Genomic DNA, 17,701 nt, shown 5'->3' with positions numbered 1-17,701 from the left:
AATTAAGGCGGCAAGTGTACAAAATTTCGATTTGAAAATTGGAGCTTTGGATTTTATTTTTATTAAATGAGTCAGGATATAGAAGTAGTAAATAACTAACGCAAATAAATATAAATAAAGATGGAATATTGTAAACATCAGTTTTGTATTCTATTGTAACAAAAATAAATAAAAGAAATTACCGGCTTGATATTACACAAATTAAAAGATGATACATTTATTTTTACTACTTAACAATTATCGTACATCTTACTTTAAAGTTTAAAAATATTTTTATCAAACAAACAGCACAAAAAATTATAAAAATTTTTCGAAAAGCTAATTAATTAAGTACTTAACAGAAATGTATAAGAAAACAATCAAAAAAGATCTTTTAATGATGTCTGCATTTTCTTCTCAGCATAAAGTAAGAGAAATGTTTTGCTACTAAAATAGCTACTTTAAGGATGCTTTCTTTGACGCACATTTTCTCTTTATGCCTTACTTTAACACCATAGTACAAAATCAACTACATATAAATATCTATTTTTTGTTAAAAAAACCTATTTGGGTAAGCATACTTCAGTTAAGATCGACAAAATCATACAAAAACATACCTACAAATAAAATCAAGATAAGACGTAATTATTAGAATATTTGAAGCCTGATTTCCGACATAACACAATATTTTTTGTATTAAAAAAAAGAGCAAATAAAAGAAAATAACCTAATAATGAAAAATTATGAATCTTTCAAAATCCTTGATTCCCTCTAAACATACCATTTCATAAAACACTTGTTAAAATTTAAGTTTAAGATATTTTGGTACAACTTGAATATTTTGGTAGTTATCTCTATGTCCAAAAAATAAAGTACTGGAGAAGTTTATATTCCTATCTGTATAAAACAATTCAAACTTTGAAAATAAAACATTAAATAGTTTTAAAGTGTGTAATGTTTTTAAAAAATTAAAATTAATTTAAGTGAGTTTCTATTTCCTATTTAACTGTAAATATAACGAAGATTTTAAACAAGGCAACAACACTGCTTATCATAAAATGACTTTGTAAAAGATAACACTAAGGTAAAATAAAATAGCATTGTACTTACATACTTTAAAAATTTAATCGGGTGGGTAATAAATCTTTAAGCAGCATAAAAATATATTTAAATATTAAAATTGCTACCGTAATCTGAATCAAGGTTCCAATTATACTTTATTAAAAAGTAAACAAAGATAGCTTCGGGGTTTTCACTTTATTTTTTGAACCAAATTAGACGCTTCTTGGCATGATGGATATATTTGTCGGATTTAATAAGAACTTTGCTGCTGAGGTATAATTTATTATTTTAATTTTTGATACATTAATTTTACCACCCACACACTAAAAGTTAATTACAGTTTTTTGTGATTTTCATGTACGACAAAGATAAGAAAATCTTTTTTCTCGTTTTTATCCCTAATCCCTATTTAACAATTTCGAAACATAATTATTCATCTAAGTATACTTTAATGAATGAGTAAAATTTAACAAAGAACAACTTTCATCTCTTAATAATTTAGTAAATGCAGATTAATGCCACGCGTTTTTCGTAATCATTTAAACACACATAATAACACCTCGAATACGCAAAAGATGACTCAACACAGATATTGAAACTACAACCTCACGTAGTAAAATTTCAAATTTTTCATTCAAAAATATTACTTACAGCATCACATTTTCATATGGACATCACTCAGTTTTATGTCAGGAAAGTCTGACGCTTACTTATAGCTTCCGATATGAGTTCAATGTCCCAATAATCAACTTTTATAATAATTCATGCATGCATCATGTACCATATGTAAATACTAACACTGCATTATGCATTTGGAGTTTGATACCGCAATTATCGTGAGGTATCATCCTCGAAAAGGCGCAAATCCTGACCTCACCTTCCTTCTATGCCTTCTTTCAAATATTATAACTTATTATATAACTTATTCATTTTCTTGATAGTATCACTTCTCGGTACGCTTTATGTAATAAAGTTATGACACACAGGTGTAAAAATTCTTGTAGTGTATTATAGGTTTTATAACAAATAGCAAGTCCGAAATGTTTTGATTTGTATTGTATGCAATAAAAATCAACTATAAAACGTAGGTATGCGCAACATCGTATGTAAATATCGCTTCGAACTGTTAATACCACTGTTGTAGCACACACCTTTGAAGAAATAACCTTAGTTGATGGCTTACTTGGAATAATAATTCATTCATAAAACTCGATGACGCATTGATAGCTTTTAAATATATAATTTAATGCTAACTATGTAAGATCATCGACTCTTCTTATTTTAATCTCAGATTACATGGTAAAACGTGGAGAATATAAATGATTGTGGCAAAGTTTGCGGCAATTTAATACTCGTCTCAGATACTTGTAAACAAAACTATTACAAAATTTAAGCATTTGCGAGAGAATCAATTTTTTTAAAATTTGTACTCACAAGTATGTACTTATTATAATTAGGTATTAAAATTCATCCAATTCAATATTCAAATTGCGTTTCTTAGAATTATTACGACATGTCTCCAATCACGCCAAGGAAACGAGACTTTAATGCAAATTTTATCTTTGCCCATCTCACAAGAAAATTTGGTTGTGACCTCCAGTATCTAGTTTAATTTTGCAAAAGATACCGATTTATTATTAATTATTCAAATAAACACAAATCGATATGTATATTTGTATATAAAATTCCACTGAATCAGGATTTGCATGAATGTTCTAAACTAAAACTCTAAAAAGTAATTAAACATAAATTTAACAATAGGATTTTACATTTTCTAAAAACCGATTTATACTAGTTTTACGACCTAATTTCAAATCTATGGAACAATAAAACTCTTTCCTTTGTTGTCAAAAAAAATGTCATTCTTGACCCTCCTCCATTAAATCATTTTGTATGTACCTTGTCAAACTAAACCGTTATACTTTCCCTCTTCTTTAAGATTATTATTTTTTTACAGTTACTTGCACACAATAATTTAAAAAATGTATACCTTATTTTATAAGTTGTAGAATTATTACATTCAAGACTTGTAATGAACTAACATGAAGTAAACTTAAACAAAAATATGCATAGGCACTTCATTAAATAATAATTTGAAAAAAGATAAGTACGATGATTTTATGAAAATTGACTGAAAATAGATATAAATTTTCAATATTACTAGTCTTCTTCTTCTTGGATCTTCTTGGTATGGAAACGATGAACAAAAACACGAGTTTTATTCTCACCTGAGGATGACCACTTTGTGGTCGAAACGCGTTGTGCTATTAAAATAAAAGTTTGGTGTGACGGGCTAATCGTGTTTTTGTTCAATATTACTAGTCTACTCAAAAAATCTTGTATTTCAACTCGATATTAGAAATGTCAATTTATGGAACAAGTGGATGGCATTTCCTTCAACTGGTTTACAAATAGGTAATTAAAATAATAGAAACTAAAGATTAATCAAACTTTGATATTGTAACATAAAAACAAGTACATCATGGTTGAAGAAGTAAAAAGTAGTATGTATATTAATTATTTAATATGGTTATTTTCATATTCGTACCTATTTATTAAATTATACAGTATTCCAAATGAAAACATATAACTATGTATGTGTATGTATGTACATAAGTTGCTGTAAACTTATGACTTCAGCCAGCTTTTCTGGCAAACACCTTTTACGAATTACTTTTTTGATGTTTTATGTTTTATATGAAACAGATTTTAAGTATATTTTCAAGATTTAGGAAATAAAGTCTAATGGATGAAAAAATATTATTACATCAATAATACGCTTTGATATTTTTTTACAATTAATCCTACAACTAATTTCTAGAAGAAATATTATGTTATAAAACTTCAGCTACAACACTAGCTAAAATCAACAGAAATGTAAGTAGGTAGTTCATTTATGTAAAAATATATCTGGAAGACTGCTGTTGACTGCTCTTTATCAAAATAAATAATTTGGCATCCGTTTATGAAGGATCATACAAGTGTTGAAGTGTTAATAAAAATGATGTTCAATAAAATTCCTTCCGTAAAGCAAAGGTCGTGTGAATGAACTTCGAATTTTTATTTGTTGCAAGTTTACCAACGGTAGTGGCATTTTATAGCTTTGAAATTAAGTCTACCTTTATGGTGCGATCAACACTATCATTAAAAGTCCCTCAGCTACTGAACAATAGAATTGAAAGAAGTTTCTCTTCGGCGCGACTTCATTTTTAGCATGTCGCAAGCGATGTGAACAAATCAAAGTGACATTTAAGAGCTCGTAAAGATATTATTGACACAAAAAATTCGACTGGAACAGATTAAAATCATCGGAGTCACTCCCCATAAAAGGAGATTAATTAAAATCTGATAAACCCGCTGTCATTCATTAAGCGCTAAGTTATTCATCGATTTATTAAATCGCCAGACGAGTTCCTTTGAAGTACTTACTTATCTACCCTCGTGTCGGATGACACAGGTGAAGTGCGTGAAGCTAAAGAATGACATTTTATATTCTGAATACCAAAATTTCACGCTCCGAGACGCCCTAAATCTTCTCCTGCCAACACCAAACACGTTCCGCTTTGCGCTTTGGTCAAAAAGTCCGCATTTTCTACCTGATCTGTAGCCTCTTTGGCAAATTCGCCCCGTATTTAGCATATTTAGATTAGAACGGTATGTAAACAAATCGTTTGGCGAATCGACATGACGTTTATTTCAGTTTTAACCAACGCATCTACTTTGTCTGTTACCAGTTGGCGGCGAGTCGTCTTCACGAAAGGACGTGGAGAACATCGCTGTAAAGTCGCGTGTGGTGATGCTTTTTTTTTAATATTATTACGATTTAAAGGTCAGTATATAAATAAGTCGCTTCGAAATTTTATTTCTGATGTTTGGTGTCACGTGGAAATAATTGTTAGCAGCCTTGCAGAACAATTATACTCTTTTCTACAAGGTTGATTTGTCGCGAATTAATTTTTGCAAACAGTCAATGAATTCTATTGAAATATTACGCAACTTTACTGTAACATAATTACATAGTACATATTTAACGTTTTGGGACTGGTAACCTTGAGTTAAAAATTGTAAAAATTGCTGCCACGCTAATTTAACATTTCTTATCGATATCTTGCAAGTCATTACAAGAGAATGAATGCTCACTCATTATGATACACCAAACACTAAAAGTGTTTGTTTATTTTTCTATTGCTTCAATTAACCTCCAGTTATTGACGATTTGATCTTCTGATACTAAACCATTAATTAAGCACTGGCTCACTTATAACCACCGTTTTTTTATTCCAGCTTCAGTATTCCCCCGGTGCCATCCAAACCCACAAAGCCAGTATTTTAGTGTGAATGCGAAAGTTCTAATTTCGACATAAAGTAGTTAAAATAAATAAACACTGTGTATGTGCTACCAGAAAAATAAACGAAGTGTGCAGTGTTACAAACACCCGTCATGGATATCACTAAAGAATACTACAATCCGAATCCCCGAGAGAAAGCGAATTTTCTCTCGGTGATGTTTTTCACGTAAGTCACAAATTTTTCAGACAAGTCTTGGAGTCGAGCCAAAAACTTCCGGCATTTCATTACAGAATTTTAGTTTCGGTGTGTGAAAACGCGCCTAATTGCAAGGACTTTCTTGACAAAGACCAAATTTTGTCTATTTTTGACTCTTTCGCCTGTATAAACAAATGGCAAAATTGGTCAACAGATGTTCACGATTATCCGACGTGTGATTGATGTTTTTCAGAAGGAAAACAGTGGGGTTTCGACAGGACCCTCGAATGTATGGACGATTTAAATTTTTTACCAGAGTTATCTCATAACTGTGAATAACCTTGAACGTAATCGTGTATCCAGTATTTGCTCTGTTATCTGGTGGACTTTTTAAAAAAATAAATTATAACACTTTCGTAAATATTTAATATCAGTACGAACGCGTCAAATTGCAAATTATATATACATGCGTGGTTTGGTTACATTTTTATTGATTATTTGCTGTTATCTGAAGAGGCTAGAAGATAGGTGTATGCAGGCAGGAGTGGAAAAATTGTGGAGAAAAATTGTATTATTTATTATTTTCGATACAATAAATTATAGTCGGATCAAAGATACATCCATGAAAAGATCCATTCATTTACAAATTGGTCGATTTGGTTCGTTAGGTACTATTGTTATGTTAAAGTAAATCCCTGTCATTAGTATCATGGGATTTGGTTAAACTGTGTGTCTATTTACATGTTACACATGAATGAGTTGCATAATAACAGTGCAAAGACCCAAAACAACTGGCACTCATTTTAATTTCTAAAATAACACACAATTTAAGAGAAAAAATACATTCAGATCAAAATAAATTTCGACTGTTAAAAAATTTGGGAGTTATTTTATTACTTCCAAGTTGAGAAATATTTGAAATTCCTACTAAAAATAATGAATTGATCAAGGCTCTTTTAAATTTTCAGATAATCCAAAATTTATACGTACCCAGAACATCCCATAAAGAAAAATAGAAAGTGCGCATGGTTTATTAATTTTTTGATTTAATATTTTTTTTTTTAGATTAAACGTACATACCTAAATAGCACTAGTTTCAGATTGTTATGGGTAGTCTATGACAAATTCCTAAATGCTATTTTGTCTTTTTTGCTTTTTGTCTTTTACTACTTATTATTAATGAAAAAATCAACACAGTGATATTTTACAGTGATGAATCTAATAAGATATAGGGTAGAAAAATAGATAAAATAATCATCCTTACCCTTTCACATGACTTTTTCAAATCCAACAGCAGTATTTATTCTCGTTGAAAAAGAAAGAAAATGCATATTATTATATACGTGTTATATAATTAGTTACTAATCGAGGAAAAGTGCTTTTTTCATAAAAAAAAACACATAAAAACGCGCTATAAAATTACACTAACAAAGAGATAAGAATATGTAAATTTAGATAAAAAAAGAATATTTCGTTGTTCGTTTAGCACAATTTTTTTTTTTTTAATGAAAGACTAGTTAGTATTTAATTGATTAATAAGGGTCTAATTAATAAGTTTACTACACAATTTTCTATTACGAAAATAATGACCAAATTACGAATCTATTTTAGAAAACTTAAAAATGTACCTACATAAAGTCACTTATAGTTTTTTTGAATGAATTTAAAAAATAGTACAAATTTAAGACCAATCATTCTACAGAATTTACAGGTATATGACATTAATAACGTTAATTAACAAGTTATAGTCAATTGTTTGTAGATACAAAAATTTAAAATTCTGTTTCCAAATAATAAATTACCTTGATTATTTTTTTACCATTACACAAAAATAGTTTTAATGTGGATAACGGTGAACCATCTGGGCGTAAATATTTACATAAACAATTCTCACCTTCCCTTTCAACAAATTGCAAGCACAGAACTGCAAGCATAATTTTTTCCTTCCTCCTCCAGTTACACCATTGACATGTTCAAGAAAGGCTACAGTAAAACCCTTGACGTTGATGACCTCTACAGCCCCATCGAAAGTGACAGAAGTACGCTATTGGGCGATAGACTCGAGAGGTGAGGATTGAAACATTACCCCGCGTGCTGATAATCATATTCCATAGATAACCGTCTCGATTTCACGCAGATGTTTAAAACAGTTCATATTTTTTCCAGCAAATGGAACAAGCACATGGACAGCATAAAAAAATCGAAGAAAAAGCGTCAACCGAGTTTGCTCAAGGTGCTCGTGGCCACCTTCTGGCCCGAGTACCTCCTTCTAGGTGTAATTTTAGTCATAATGGATTTATGCGTGAGATTAAGTCAGCCTATCATGTTGGGGAGACTCCTGGACCATTTCAAACCCAACAGCGATGTTGATAAGAATGCAGCTCTGTGGTACGCCGGAGGTATTGTGGCATTAAATGCCATGAGTGCGTTACTCATTAATCAGTACATCATGAGGGCATTCCATTACGGGATGAAGGTTCGAGCGGCTTGTTGCGCTCTTATTTACAGAAAGGTAAAGATTTCGACACGCTGGGTGGCCACGACACGTTTGTTTTGACTAGATTTAAATAAATTCAAGACGGTGTTTATAGGCCGAATGAATTAAATAGTTTTGAATTTAATCAAATCAGTTCCGAAATTAATGCGAAATGTAAAATATAATCCTGAAAAAGAAACGCAAGAGTTTGTAGATACTAAAATGGTCCGAATTAAATAAAATTTTGAGATCATACAGAAATCTTGGTTCTAATCCAGTTTTTCAGACTACTCAGACACTGATGGTTCTCAAAAATCTCAAAATATATAATAATTTTTTTCTTTATGTTTTCAAATTGTGCAACTGATATACTGATTTTTAAACTGAATTAACTACCAGACAAATTCTTTCTCCAGGCCCTCCGCCTGAGCAAAACGGCCTTAGCCGACACCGCTTCCGGCAAAGTAGTAAATCTCCTCTCGAACGACGTAAGCCGCTTCGACATCGTTTCCGTCGTGATCCACCACATGTGGGTAGCACCAACATCAGCTATAATCGTAGCTTACCTTCTTTATGACGCAGCTGGTTACGCTGGCCTCATCGGAATAGCCCCAGTCTTCCTCGTAGTACCTTTACAAAGTAACTCAAAATCCAGCTCCACTCTATCGTTATAACGCTAATTAATTTCAGGTTACACCGGCAAACTTTCCGCGATTTACCGAAAGAAAACGGCACAAAAAACCGACGAAAGGGTCCGACTTATGGACGAAATCATCTCCGGAGTCCAAGTGATCAAAATGTACGCTTGGGAAATCCCCTTCGCCAAACTTATCCGAATTGCGCGCAAGGCTGAACTAAGAATTGTGATGAAATCGTCTTATGTGCGAGGCCTTTACATGACTTTTAATTTATTTACGACCCGAGCGGCCCTTTTTTGTACTTTATTGTGTTTGGCCTTAACCAATGACGATATAACTGCATCTCGAGTTTTCGTTTTTATGTCATATTACAACATTTTGGCCCAAACTATGTCAAGTATGTTTGTGCGAGGAATTTCAGAAGTGGCCGAAGCCCTTGTTGCCATCAAACGTCTCCAAAGTTTCATGACAAACGAGGAGTTCGTCAAAGTCAAACATCTCGAAGACAGAAACGATAACAAAATCAACTCTGATAAGACTCGACTCGCTTTGCGTAACGTTTGTACCAAATGGAACGTTTCCTCTTCTGATAACACCCTGTCCAACATCAATATCAGCATAAATCAGGGAAAATTATTAGCAGTCATTGGCCCCGTCGGTAGCGGCAAAAGCTCACTACTTCAGACAATCTTAGGCGAGTTGGAAGTCACCTCAGGTGATCTACATATCAACGGATCAATTTCCTACGCGTCGCAAGACCCCTGGGTCTTTGCCGCGACTGTACGACAAAATATCACTTTCGGTCTAGAATTTAACAAGAAGAGATACAACGAAGTCGTGCATGCTTGTGCTTTGGAAAAAGACTTCAAGCAGTTTCCCGATGGCGATTTGACCATTGTCGGAGATCGAGGAGCTTCGTTGAGTGGCGGACAGAAAGCGAGGATTAATTTGGCACGTGCTGTTTATCGAGATGCTGACATTTACTTACTCGACGATCCTTTATCGGCTGTTGATATCCATGTATCTAAGCATCTTTACGATCAATGCATCAATGGTTATTTGGCGAACAAGATGAGGATACTTGTCACTCATCAAGTTCATCATTTGAAAAATGCAGACGAAATTATTATCCTAAATAATGTACGTATACAAGCAGCAAAAAACAAATAATATTCATAAACTTTTCCTAAAATCCTTATTTACGCAAAAATAGCTGACTTAAGCACGCGGTAGATTCCAAGATACGTCTGCACCTTTCCTACATTTTAATACTAATCATTTTTTATCTTTTACTACAATGTTGCGATTATAGGGCGCCATCGAGAACAAAGGAACCTTTGAAAATCTAGCCAACAGTGACACCATATACGCTAGACTGCTGACAACAGAACCAGAACACACGGCAGAAGAAAAACAAAAGATGTTCGAAGCGGCTAAACTGACTCGCCAAATCTCGATTCGAGTAACTCCCACCTCTTTGAACCTTCCCGAAAAACATTACAATTTATTTCCAGAGCAGAACCTCATCTCTGGCCAGTGCTGTCAGCGACCTAAGCATTCCCGAAAGTATCCTCCAGGAAGAACCTGAAATCAAACTCAAGAGTTTACAAGAAGAATCCTCGAAAGGCAAAGTCCACGGTTCCCTCTTCTTTAAGTATTTATTGGCCGGAGGGAACTTCTGTTTCGTCTCCGTTGTCTTGATTCTATACGTTTTGGCTCAAGCAGCTGCCAGTGGAGTCGACTTTTTCGTTAGTTTTTGGGTCAATATCGAAGAAGCGAGGAATAGTACAAGTAACACAACTGCGATTGGGGAAGTCCCGGACTGGTCAACAGAATTTTGTCTCTATATCTATGGTGGATTCATAGCAGCTGTTTTTATTATAGCTTTTACTAGATCTATGCTGTTCTATAAGTTGGCAATGCTGAGTTCACAGAAATTACACGACACTCTATTCGATTGTGTCATAAACGCCTCAATGAGATTTTTTGACGTTAATCCCAGTGGCCGAATTCTGAACCGATTTTCCAAGGACATAGGGGCCATAGACGAGCTTTTGCCAAAAGCGATACTCGATGCGGGACAGATTATCCTAAACATGGCCGGTGCCTTAATTTTAGTAGCTATAGTAAATCCGTATTTTTTGATAATAGTTGCCATCACTGGAATTTTCTTCATGTTATTAAGAGTAGTATTTCTGAGATCATCGAAAAATATTAAACGACTCGAAGGAATGAGTATGTCGTTTCTTTACTGTAGCCCAAAAATATTTTGTGTTTTTTTTTTTTCAGTGAGAAGTCCTGTATTCACTCACTTGAACGCAACCCTGAATGGCTTGACCACAATTCGGGCCTTCCAAGCCGAAAACATTCTCCGAAACGAATTCGACAAACACCAAGACTACCACACGAGTGCTTGGTTTATGTATATTGCCGCAAGTTCGGCTTTCGGCTTCTATTTGGACTTTCTTTGTTTCATTTTTGTCGCTTTGGTCACTTTCAGTTTCCTCACGTTTGGCGACAGTACGCCTCTATGTAATTTTTAAATCCCGTATTAATTCTTTCTTTGTAGGTTTTGGACTAAAAGGAGGTGAAGTGGGCCTGGCCATAACCCAATCAGCTGCTCTCACAGGTTTAGTCCAATGGGGGATGCGTCAATCAGCCGAAGTCGCAAACCAATTAATGTCAGTGGAACGAGTCATGGAGTATAAGGACTTACCCAAAGAAAAACAACCCCAACAACCGAAAACACCCCCGAAATCATGGCCGGCTCACGGCAAAATCACCTTCACTGACATGGGATTGAAATATGACGAAAAGGCACCCCTGGTGCTCAAAGATCTCAACATTACAATTAATCCCAAAGAAAAAGTTGGGATTGTTGGGCGAACCGGTGCGGGTAAATCGTCCCTAATTTCGGCTCTGTTTCGCCTTGCTAACGTCATCGGGGAGATTGATATTGACGATATCGACACGAAACATTTGCAACTGCAGGTTTTGAGGTCCAAAATTTCCATAATTCCCCAAGATCCGGTCCTGTTTTCGGGGACTTTAAGGTACAACCTCGATCCGTTTGAGGATTACCCTGACGAGGTCCTGTACAAAGCCTTAAATGAGGTGGAGTTGAAAGATCCTGCGAATATTATTAATAGATTGGAGAATAGGGTCATGGATCGGGGATCGAATTATAGTGTCGGACAGAGGCAGCTGATATGTCTTGCAAGAGCTATAATCAGGAATAATAAAATTTTGATGCTGGACGAGGCCACCGCCAATGTTGATCCACAGTAAGTCAAGTGTGTTTTTTTTCTTTTTATAACTGAATGTTTTCAGAACTGATGCACTTATCCAAAAAACAATCAGGGAAAAGTTCGCCGATTGCACAGTTTTGACTGTAGCCCATCGTCTCAATACCATCATGGATTCTGATAAGGTTCTAGTGATGGAGAGTGGTACTATGGTCGAGTTTGACCACCCCCATGTCCTCCTCCAGAACTCTTCAAGCAAATTTAGCAAGATGGTGGCAGAAACCGGGAGATCAATGTCCGAACAACTCCGGAAGGTTGCGAGGAGTAGTTACCTGAAGAAACACTCCGTCCCTGAATGATCTGTTTCCGTGACTTAAACGCATTTTTAATTATGTATAACGAAAATAGCTGGTATTTTTATATTTTCTTTAGGACCTCTTGGTGTCACACTATTATTATTAGTGTGTTATTTAGTATTTCTTTGTGTTCCTGTTTAGAATTGTTTTACTTAAGGCCCAACTGATATTTTCATCTTTAGTTACTTAATGTTTTATTTTTAATTACTTAAGTTAGGGTAAGTAAAAGGCTGTGTTTCTTGCCTTGTGTACACCAAAGCGGCTGAAAATCGGTGCCAAACGTGGTGCTCTTATCAAAATGTACATAATATTTTAAATATATTTTTTACCACGAAAAACAGGCTTTTTTCATTAGTTGATAATGTTGCCTGAAAAGTCAATACCCCCAGATTATGAGGTCAAAGATGAAATTCTTGCAACATATTATGACTTGAAGAAAATCAAATGTTCAATAATGAGACGAGAGTTTAATCCAAGTTCTAGTTCACCTCATGACTCTCAAAAACGCTAGACTTCTATTTACTTAACATTGAAGATAACTCTTCAACAAAAATGCTATTCATTAGTACAAATATTTATCTGTGTTTTTATAGTACTACAGTGATTAACGTGAAATAAAGCCCGTGCGGAAATCCTTTTACTGCATTTTAACGCTTTTTATCACGTTTTTGTACGAGTAAAAAGTGCCAGAATGGACGCTGGTTATACTTTAACGCTTGAAAATCCCAAACGAAAGGCAAACATCATCTCAAAACTGTTTTTCCTGTAAGTACTAAACCGGTTTTTGCCACTCCTTGTAACATTTTCCAGATGGATGGTAAAACTGTGTTACAAAGGGACCAAAAAAGGCCTCGAAATCGCCGACTTGTACAAAACATTATCGAGCGACCAGTCCGAAAAACTCACCGATGAATTGGAAAAACATTGGAATGAAGAAGTCGAGAGAAATAAACTGAAACTTCAAAAACCTCCAAGTCTGACACGAGCAATTGTCAAAACTTTTCTCTGGAAATATATGGGATTTGGGATTTTGTTGTTTATCCAAAATATTGTTTTCCGAGCGTTCCAACCAGTCGTTCTGGCCTATTTTATTAATTTATTTCCGGGGGAAGGCAAAGAGAATCAGAATGAAATGTATATTCTTGGGTCAATTCTAGTCATACAATCGTTTTTTATCGTTATCACTATGCACCACATTGATTTAGGGCAAGCCTCAATTGGGATGAGGATTCGAGTAGCTGTCTCGTCACTGATTTATCGAAAAGTAATTTTCGGTCAAAATCACACTTATCATAATAAAATAATAATTATTTTTAGATGTTAAAGCTGAATAAACGGTCTTTAGGGCAAGCATCAGCCGGTCAAGTCGTCAACTTGCTCTCAAACGATGTTAACCGTTTCGATTTTATCACTTTGTCTTTGCACTATCTATGGATAATGCCTTTCCAAGTCGTACTAGTGACTTATTTAATTTGGAGGGAAATGGGAATCTCGACTTTAGCAGGAGTCCTCTCCATGGTGTGCCTCACACTCCCAGTTCAAGGTAAATTGAGTTTTTTTTTTCAAAGTGATAATGAAGACGTTTAGGCTACTTGGGCAAATTGACCTCAAAACTGCGTCTCAAAACGGCCCAAAGAACCGACTATCGTGTCAAACTTATGAATGAAATCATCTCAGGTATACAAATAATCAAAATGTACGCTTGGGAAAAGCCCTTCGAGCACATCATAAAGCTGGCCAGAAAAAACGAAATCGACGTCGTGACCAAAGCCTCATACTTGAGAGGAATTTACTTAAGCTGTATGGTGTTCATAGAACGCACCACTTTATTTCTCACAATCACATGTTATGTACTTTTGGGTAACCCAATAACCGCCGATAAAGTCTTCTCGATCGCCCAATTTTACAACATTTTGCAACTAGCTTTGGCCATTTGTTACCCAATGGCTATCACATTCGGGGCTGAAACTTTAGTCTCAATCAAACGTCTCCGCAATTTCCTAGTTTTGGAGGAAAAACCAGAATCGCAAATCGAGAAAAAAAGCGAGCAAGACATTGAATTTGATAACACAAGTGGTGCATGGAACACCGACTCTTTGACCATCAAAAATTTAGATTTGTTCATCCCTCAAGGAACTCTATGTGCTATAGTGGGCCCTGTCGGAGCTGGTAAAACTTCAATCCTACAAATGTTACTGGGAGAGTTGCCTCCAATCACTGGATCAATTAAAGTTGGAGGGAAAATTTCGTATGCGTCACAAGAGCCGTGGCTTTTTGCATCAACTGTCCGAAATAATATTCTTTTTGGTCGGGAGTATGACAGAACTTTGTATAGAGAAGTGGTAAAGGTGTGCGCGTTGGAACAAGACTTCAAGCAGTTTCCTCAAGGTGATAAGACTGTTGTTGGGGAAAGGGGAGTATCGTTAAGTGGAGGACAAAGGGCGAGAATTAATTTAGCAAGGGCTGTATATAAAGGAGGGGATGTTTTCCTCCTTGATGATCCTCTATCGGCTGTTGATACTCACGTCGGGAGGCATCTATTTGAGAAGTGCATTTTGAAGTATTTGGGGAGTAAGACGAGGGTTTTGATTACGCATCAGTTGCAGTATTTGAAGAAAGCGGATCATATTGTGGTCCTCAATGAAGTAAGTTGAAAAAATTTCTTCGGAAAAGAAAGAAATACTTTTTTAGGGAAGAGTCGAAGCACAAGGAAAGTTCCAAGAATTGATCAACAGTGACTTAGATTTTACCAAATTGTTGGCCTCTCAAGACGAGACAGACAAAGAAGAAACTTCCAAGTCACTTGTTGACAGAAAATCGTCCGTTGTTTCAGTCAAAGTAATACAATTTTTGCAAAAAATCTCAATTAGTGATTTAATTCCAGAGTAACATAAGTGAGTCAAGCGAGTTTTTTGAAGCAAGTGAAGATATGGAAGACCTGGATTATTCAAATTCTTCACCTTTCAAAGATTATATTAAAGCTTCAGGGAACTACTGTGCCATTTTCAGCCTACTTTTAGTCCTTTTATTGGGACAATCGGCCTGTAGTGCTGCCGATTATTGGGTCACATTTTGGTATTTTTTTTTCATTAATTCATCACCTTTTGATCGATTTTTAGGACCCAACAGGAGGCCTACAGACACTTGAATTCAACTCAGATCATCCCAAAATCCGAAAACAGTTCCAAAAACTGGCACACACAAATCACTGATGAAATTCTCATCGATAATCAAGAAATTTATTTAATCAAAACCGAAGTCTCGATGTATATCTATGCGGCTATTATTGTAGTTGCAATTTTGTTCACACTTATAAGATCCTTCACTTTCTTCAAAATGGCAATGACAGCTTCGAAAAACTTGCACGGGAAAATGTTTCATGCCCTTTTGCAAGCACCAATGAGATTTTTCGATACGAATCCCAGTGGTCGTGTTTTGAACCGATTTTCTAAGGATATGGGGGCTATTGATGAATTTCTCCCAAGGGTTTTGATTGAAGCCATCCAAATTCTTTTAGTGATGAGCGGGATTCTGGTCATGGTCACTATTGCCAACTATTACATGGTCATAGCAATGGTCATAATCGGGCTTTTGTTTCTTAAAGTCCGGTCCTGGTACGTGGCTACAGCTAAGGATGTTAAACACTTGGAAGGGATCAGTAAGTTAAAATGTGTTTTTTGGCCAAAATCATGGCAGATTGTAGCAAAATCGAATGTTTATTCGCATTTGAACTCATCCTTTAATGGAATCACAACAATTCGTGCTTCTGAAGCCCAGATTATGTTGTCAAAGGAGTTCGATAGACATCAGGATAATCATACCTCGGCCTGGTTTTTAACTATCGCTACAAGAGTCTGTTTCGGTCTATGGCTCGACTTATTGAGTGTCATTTTCGTCATCCTTGTCATCTTTAGTTTCATCATTTTAAATCAATGTAAGTCCAAAAATAGTCCGGAAATCGCTTTATTATCAAACTCTGGTTTCAGACTCTAAAGTGAATGGAAGTTTAGTCGGTTTGGCAATTTCTCAGTCGCTTATTTTGACCGGAATGTTACAATTCGGAATGAGACAAACCGCTGAAGTCGTAAATCAACTCACAAGTGTTGAACGAGTCATGCAATACACGAAACTTGATAGTGAATTCAAAACTGAGGAAACGATTAGTGAAAAACAAGAATCAATTCCTCTTCCATGGCCTAGTAAAGGGTCGATCGAATTCCAGGACCTTTCCTTAAGATATTCCGAGATTGATCCCCCCGTCCTCCGGCATTTGAACATTGCTATAGCTCCGGGAAACAAAATCGGGATTGTTGGGAGGACCGGAGCCGGGAAATCGTCCCTAATTTCGGCCCTTTTCCGGCTTGCACCACTAGAGGGAAAAATTTTGATTGATGGAATTGATACAAAAACTATCGAGTTGAACCGTCTGAGAAAAAAAATCTCGATTATTCCTCAAGCACCCGTTCTTTTTTCGGCAACGCTACGCTATAATTTGAATCCGTTTGGAGAGTTTGATGATAAAAAATTGTGGGATGTTTTGGAACAGGTTTGCTTTTGATGGATTTGTTTCTCGGGGCTATAAAATTATCGTAGGTTGAATTGAAAGAAGCCATTCGGCATTTGGACGTTCCAGTGTCCGAGGGCGGGAGCAATTTTAGTCTAGGGCAGAGGCAACTGCTGTGTTTAGCAAGGGCTATCTTGAGGAATAATAAAATTTTGGTTTTGGATGAGGCAACTGCCAATGTGGATCCAAGGTAAAAGACACTCTTGTACAGAAAGTGGACATTTACTGACGGGAAAATTGCGACATAATTTTTTCTCCGTAATTACATTTTTCAGTGCTTGCTAAAATTTTTAATTTTTTTAGGACTGACGCTTTAATTCAAAAAACCATCAGGCAAAAATTCCAYGATTGTACAGTTTTAACCGTCGCTCATCGTTTAAACACCATAATGGATTCAGATAAAGTCCTGGTAATGGATTCTGGGAAAGTAGTGGAATTTGAACATCCCCACTTATTATTACAAGATGAAGATGGATATTTTTCGAAAATGGTAGCAGAAACCGGGCCTGCTATGACGCAACAATTAAAACAAATTGCAAATGATTGTTACTTAAAAAACTTTAAGTAATATGTATTCTTTTTTGTTTTTAATAAACCTATTTATTTTTATATTTAATTCTTTTGCTATAATCGGTAGATAATATTCACCGTTTTGAAACATTCTCTAGCTGACATAAATGCATGTTTAAAATATGAACAGCGTAATATTAAAAAAAAATCCAAGCTTTTAACACTTACTAATATAAAACCGATTTTTGCAATTTTGCAACTGCCTTAAAGAAAACAATAAGTTTTCCTGTCTATAAAGCTTTTTTTCTTAAAGTTAAGAAAAATGTCTTATAAAATTATTTTGAAATCATTTATTTTTTATAATAGAAAATAAAAATTGAATAAAA

The 17,701-nt window shown here is 35.0% G+C and overlaps 2 protein-coding genes across 2 annotated transcripts; both read left to right on the top strand.

Annotated features, from left to right (window-relative positions):
- Positions 1-4,779: 4,779 nt before the first annotated feature.
- LOC123013229 (ATP-binding cassette sub-family C member 4-like) lies at positions 4,780-12,573 on the top strand. The gene is made up of 11 exons (XM_044411641.1): positions 4,780-4,870; positions 5,326-5,556; positions 7,483-7,593; positions 7,693-8,038; positions 8,419-8,641; positions 8,693-9,780; positions 9,953-10,102; positions 10,155-10,875; positions 10,930-11,160; positions 11,210-11,924; positions 11,971-12,573. Exons 2-11 carry the CDS (start codon positions 5,483-5,485, stop codon positions 12,242-12,244), a joined length of 3,933 nt encoding a protein of 1,310 aa, XP_044267576.1. The 5' UTR covers positions 4,780-4,870; positions 5,326-5,482; the 3' UTR covers positions 12,245-12,573.
- Positions 12,574-12,707: 134 nt separating this feature from the next.
- On the top strand, positions 12,708-17,414 carry LOC123013872 (ATP-binding cassette sub-family C member 4-like). The gene is made up of 11 exons (XM_044412723.1): positions 12,708-13,006; positions 13,052-13,505; positions 13,559-13,784; positions 13,829-14,886; positions 14,933-15,079; positions 15,126-15,316; positions 15,361-15,899; positions 15,945-16,175; positions 16,228-16,787; positions 16,835-16,995; positions 17,109-17,414. Exons 1-11 carry the CDS (start codon positions 12,933-12,935, stop codon positions 17,371-17,373), a joined length of 3,906 nt encoding a protein of 1,301 aa, XP_044268658.1. The 5' UTR covers positions 12,708-12,932; the 3' UTR covers positions 17,374-17,414.
- The last annotated feature ends 287 nt before the right edge of the window (positions 17,415-17,701 follow it).

Source organism: Tribolium madens, unplaced genomic scaffold (assembly GCF_015345945.1).
Source record: "Tribolium madens isolate multiple individuals breed KSU strain unplaced genomic scaffold, Tmad_KSU_1.1 Scaffold_96;HRSCAF=242;Tcas5.2_LG5, whole genome shotgun sequence".
Classification (NCBI taxonomy): Eukaryota; Metazoa; Arthropoda; class Insecta; order Coleoptera; family Tenebrionidae; genus Tribolium; species Tribolium madens.
This window is presented reverse-complemented; position numbering and strand designations above follow the sequence as displayed.

What these genes read in the sequence shown, in the direction of transcription:
- LOC123013229 (XM_044411641.1), top strand. Translation starts at nt 5,483, where the DNA reads ATGGATATCACTAAAGAATACTACAATCCGAATCCCCGAGAGAAAGCG. An exon ending in CCTCGTAGTACCTTTACAAA is followed by an intron (nt 8,642 to 8,692) that starts GTAACTCAAAAT and finishes AATTAATTTCAG; the next exon opens with GTTACACCGGCAAACTTTCC. An exon ending in TTTCCTCACGTTTGGCGACA is followed by an intron (nt 11,161 to 11,209) that starts GTACGCCTCTAT and finishes CTTTCTTTGTAG; the next exon opens with GTTTTGGACTAAAAGGAGGT.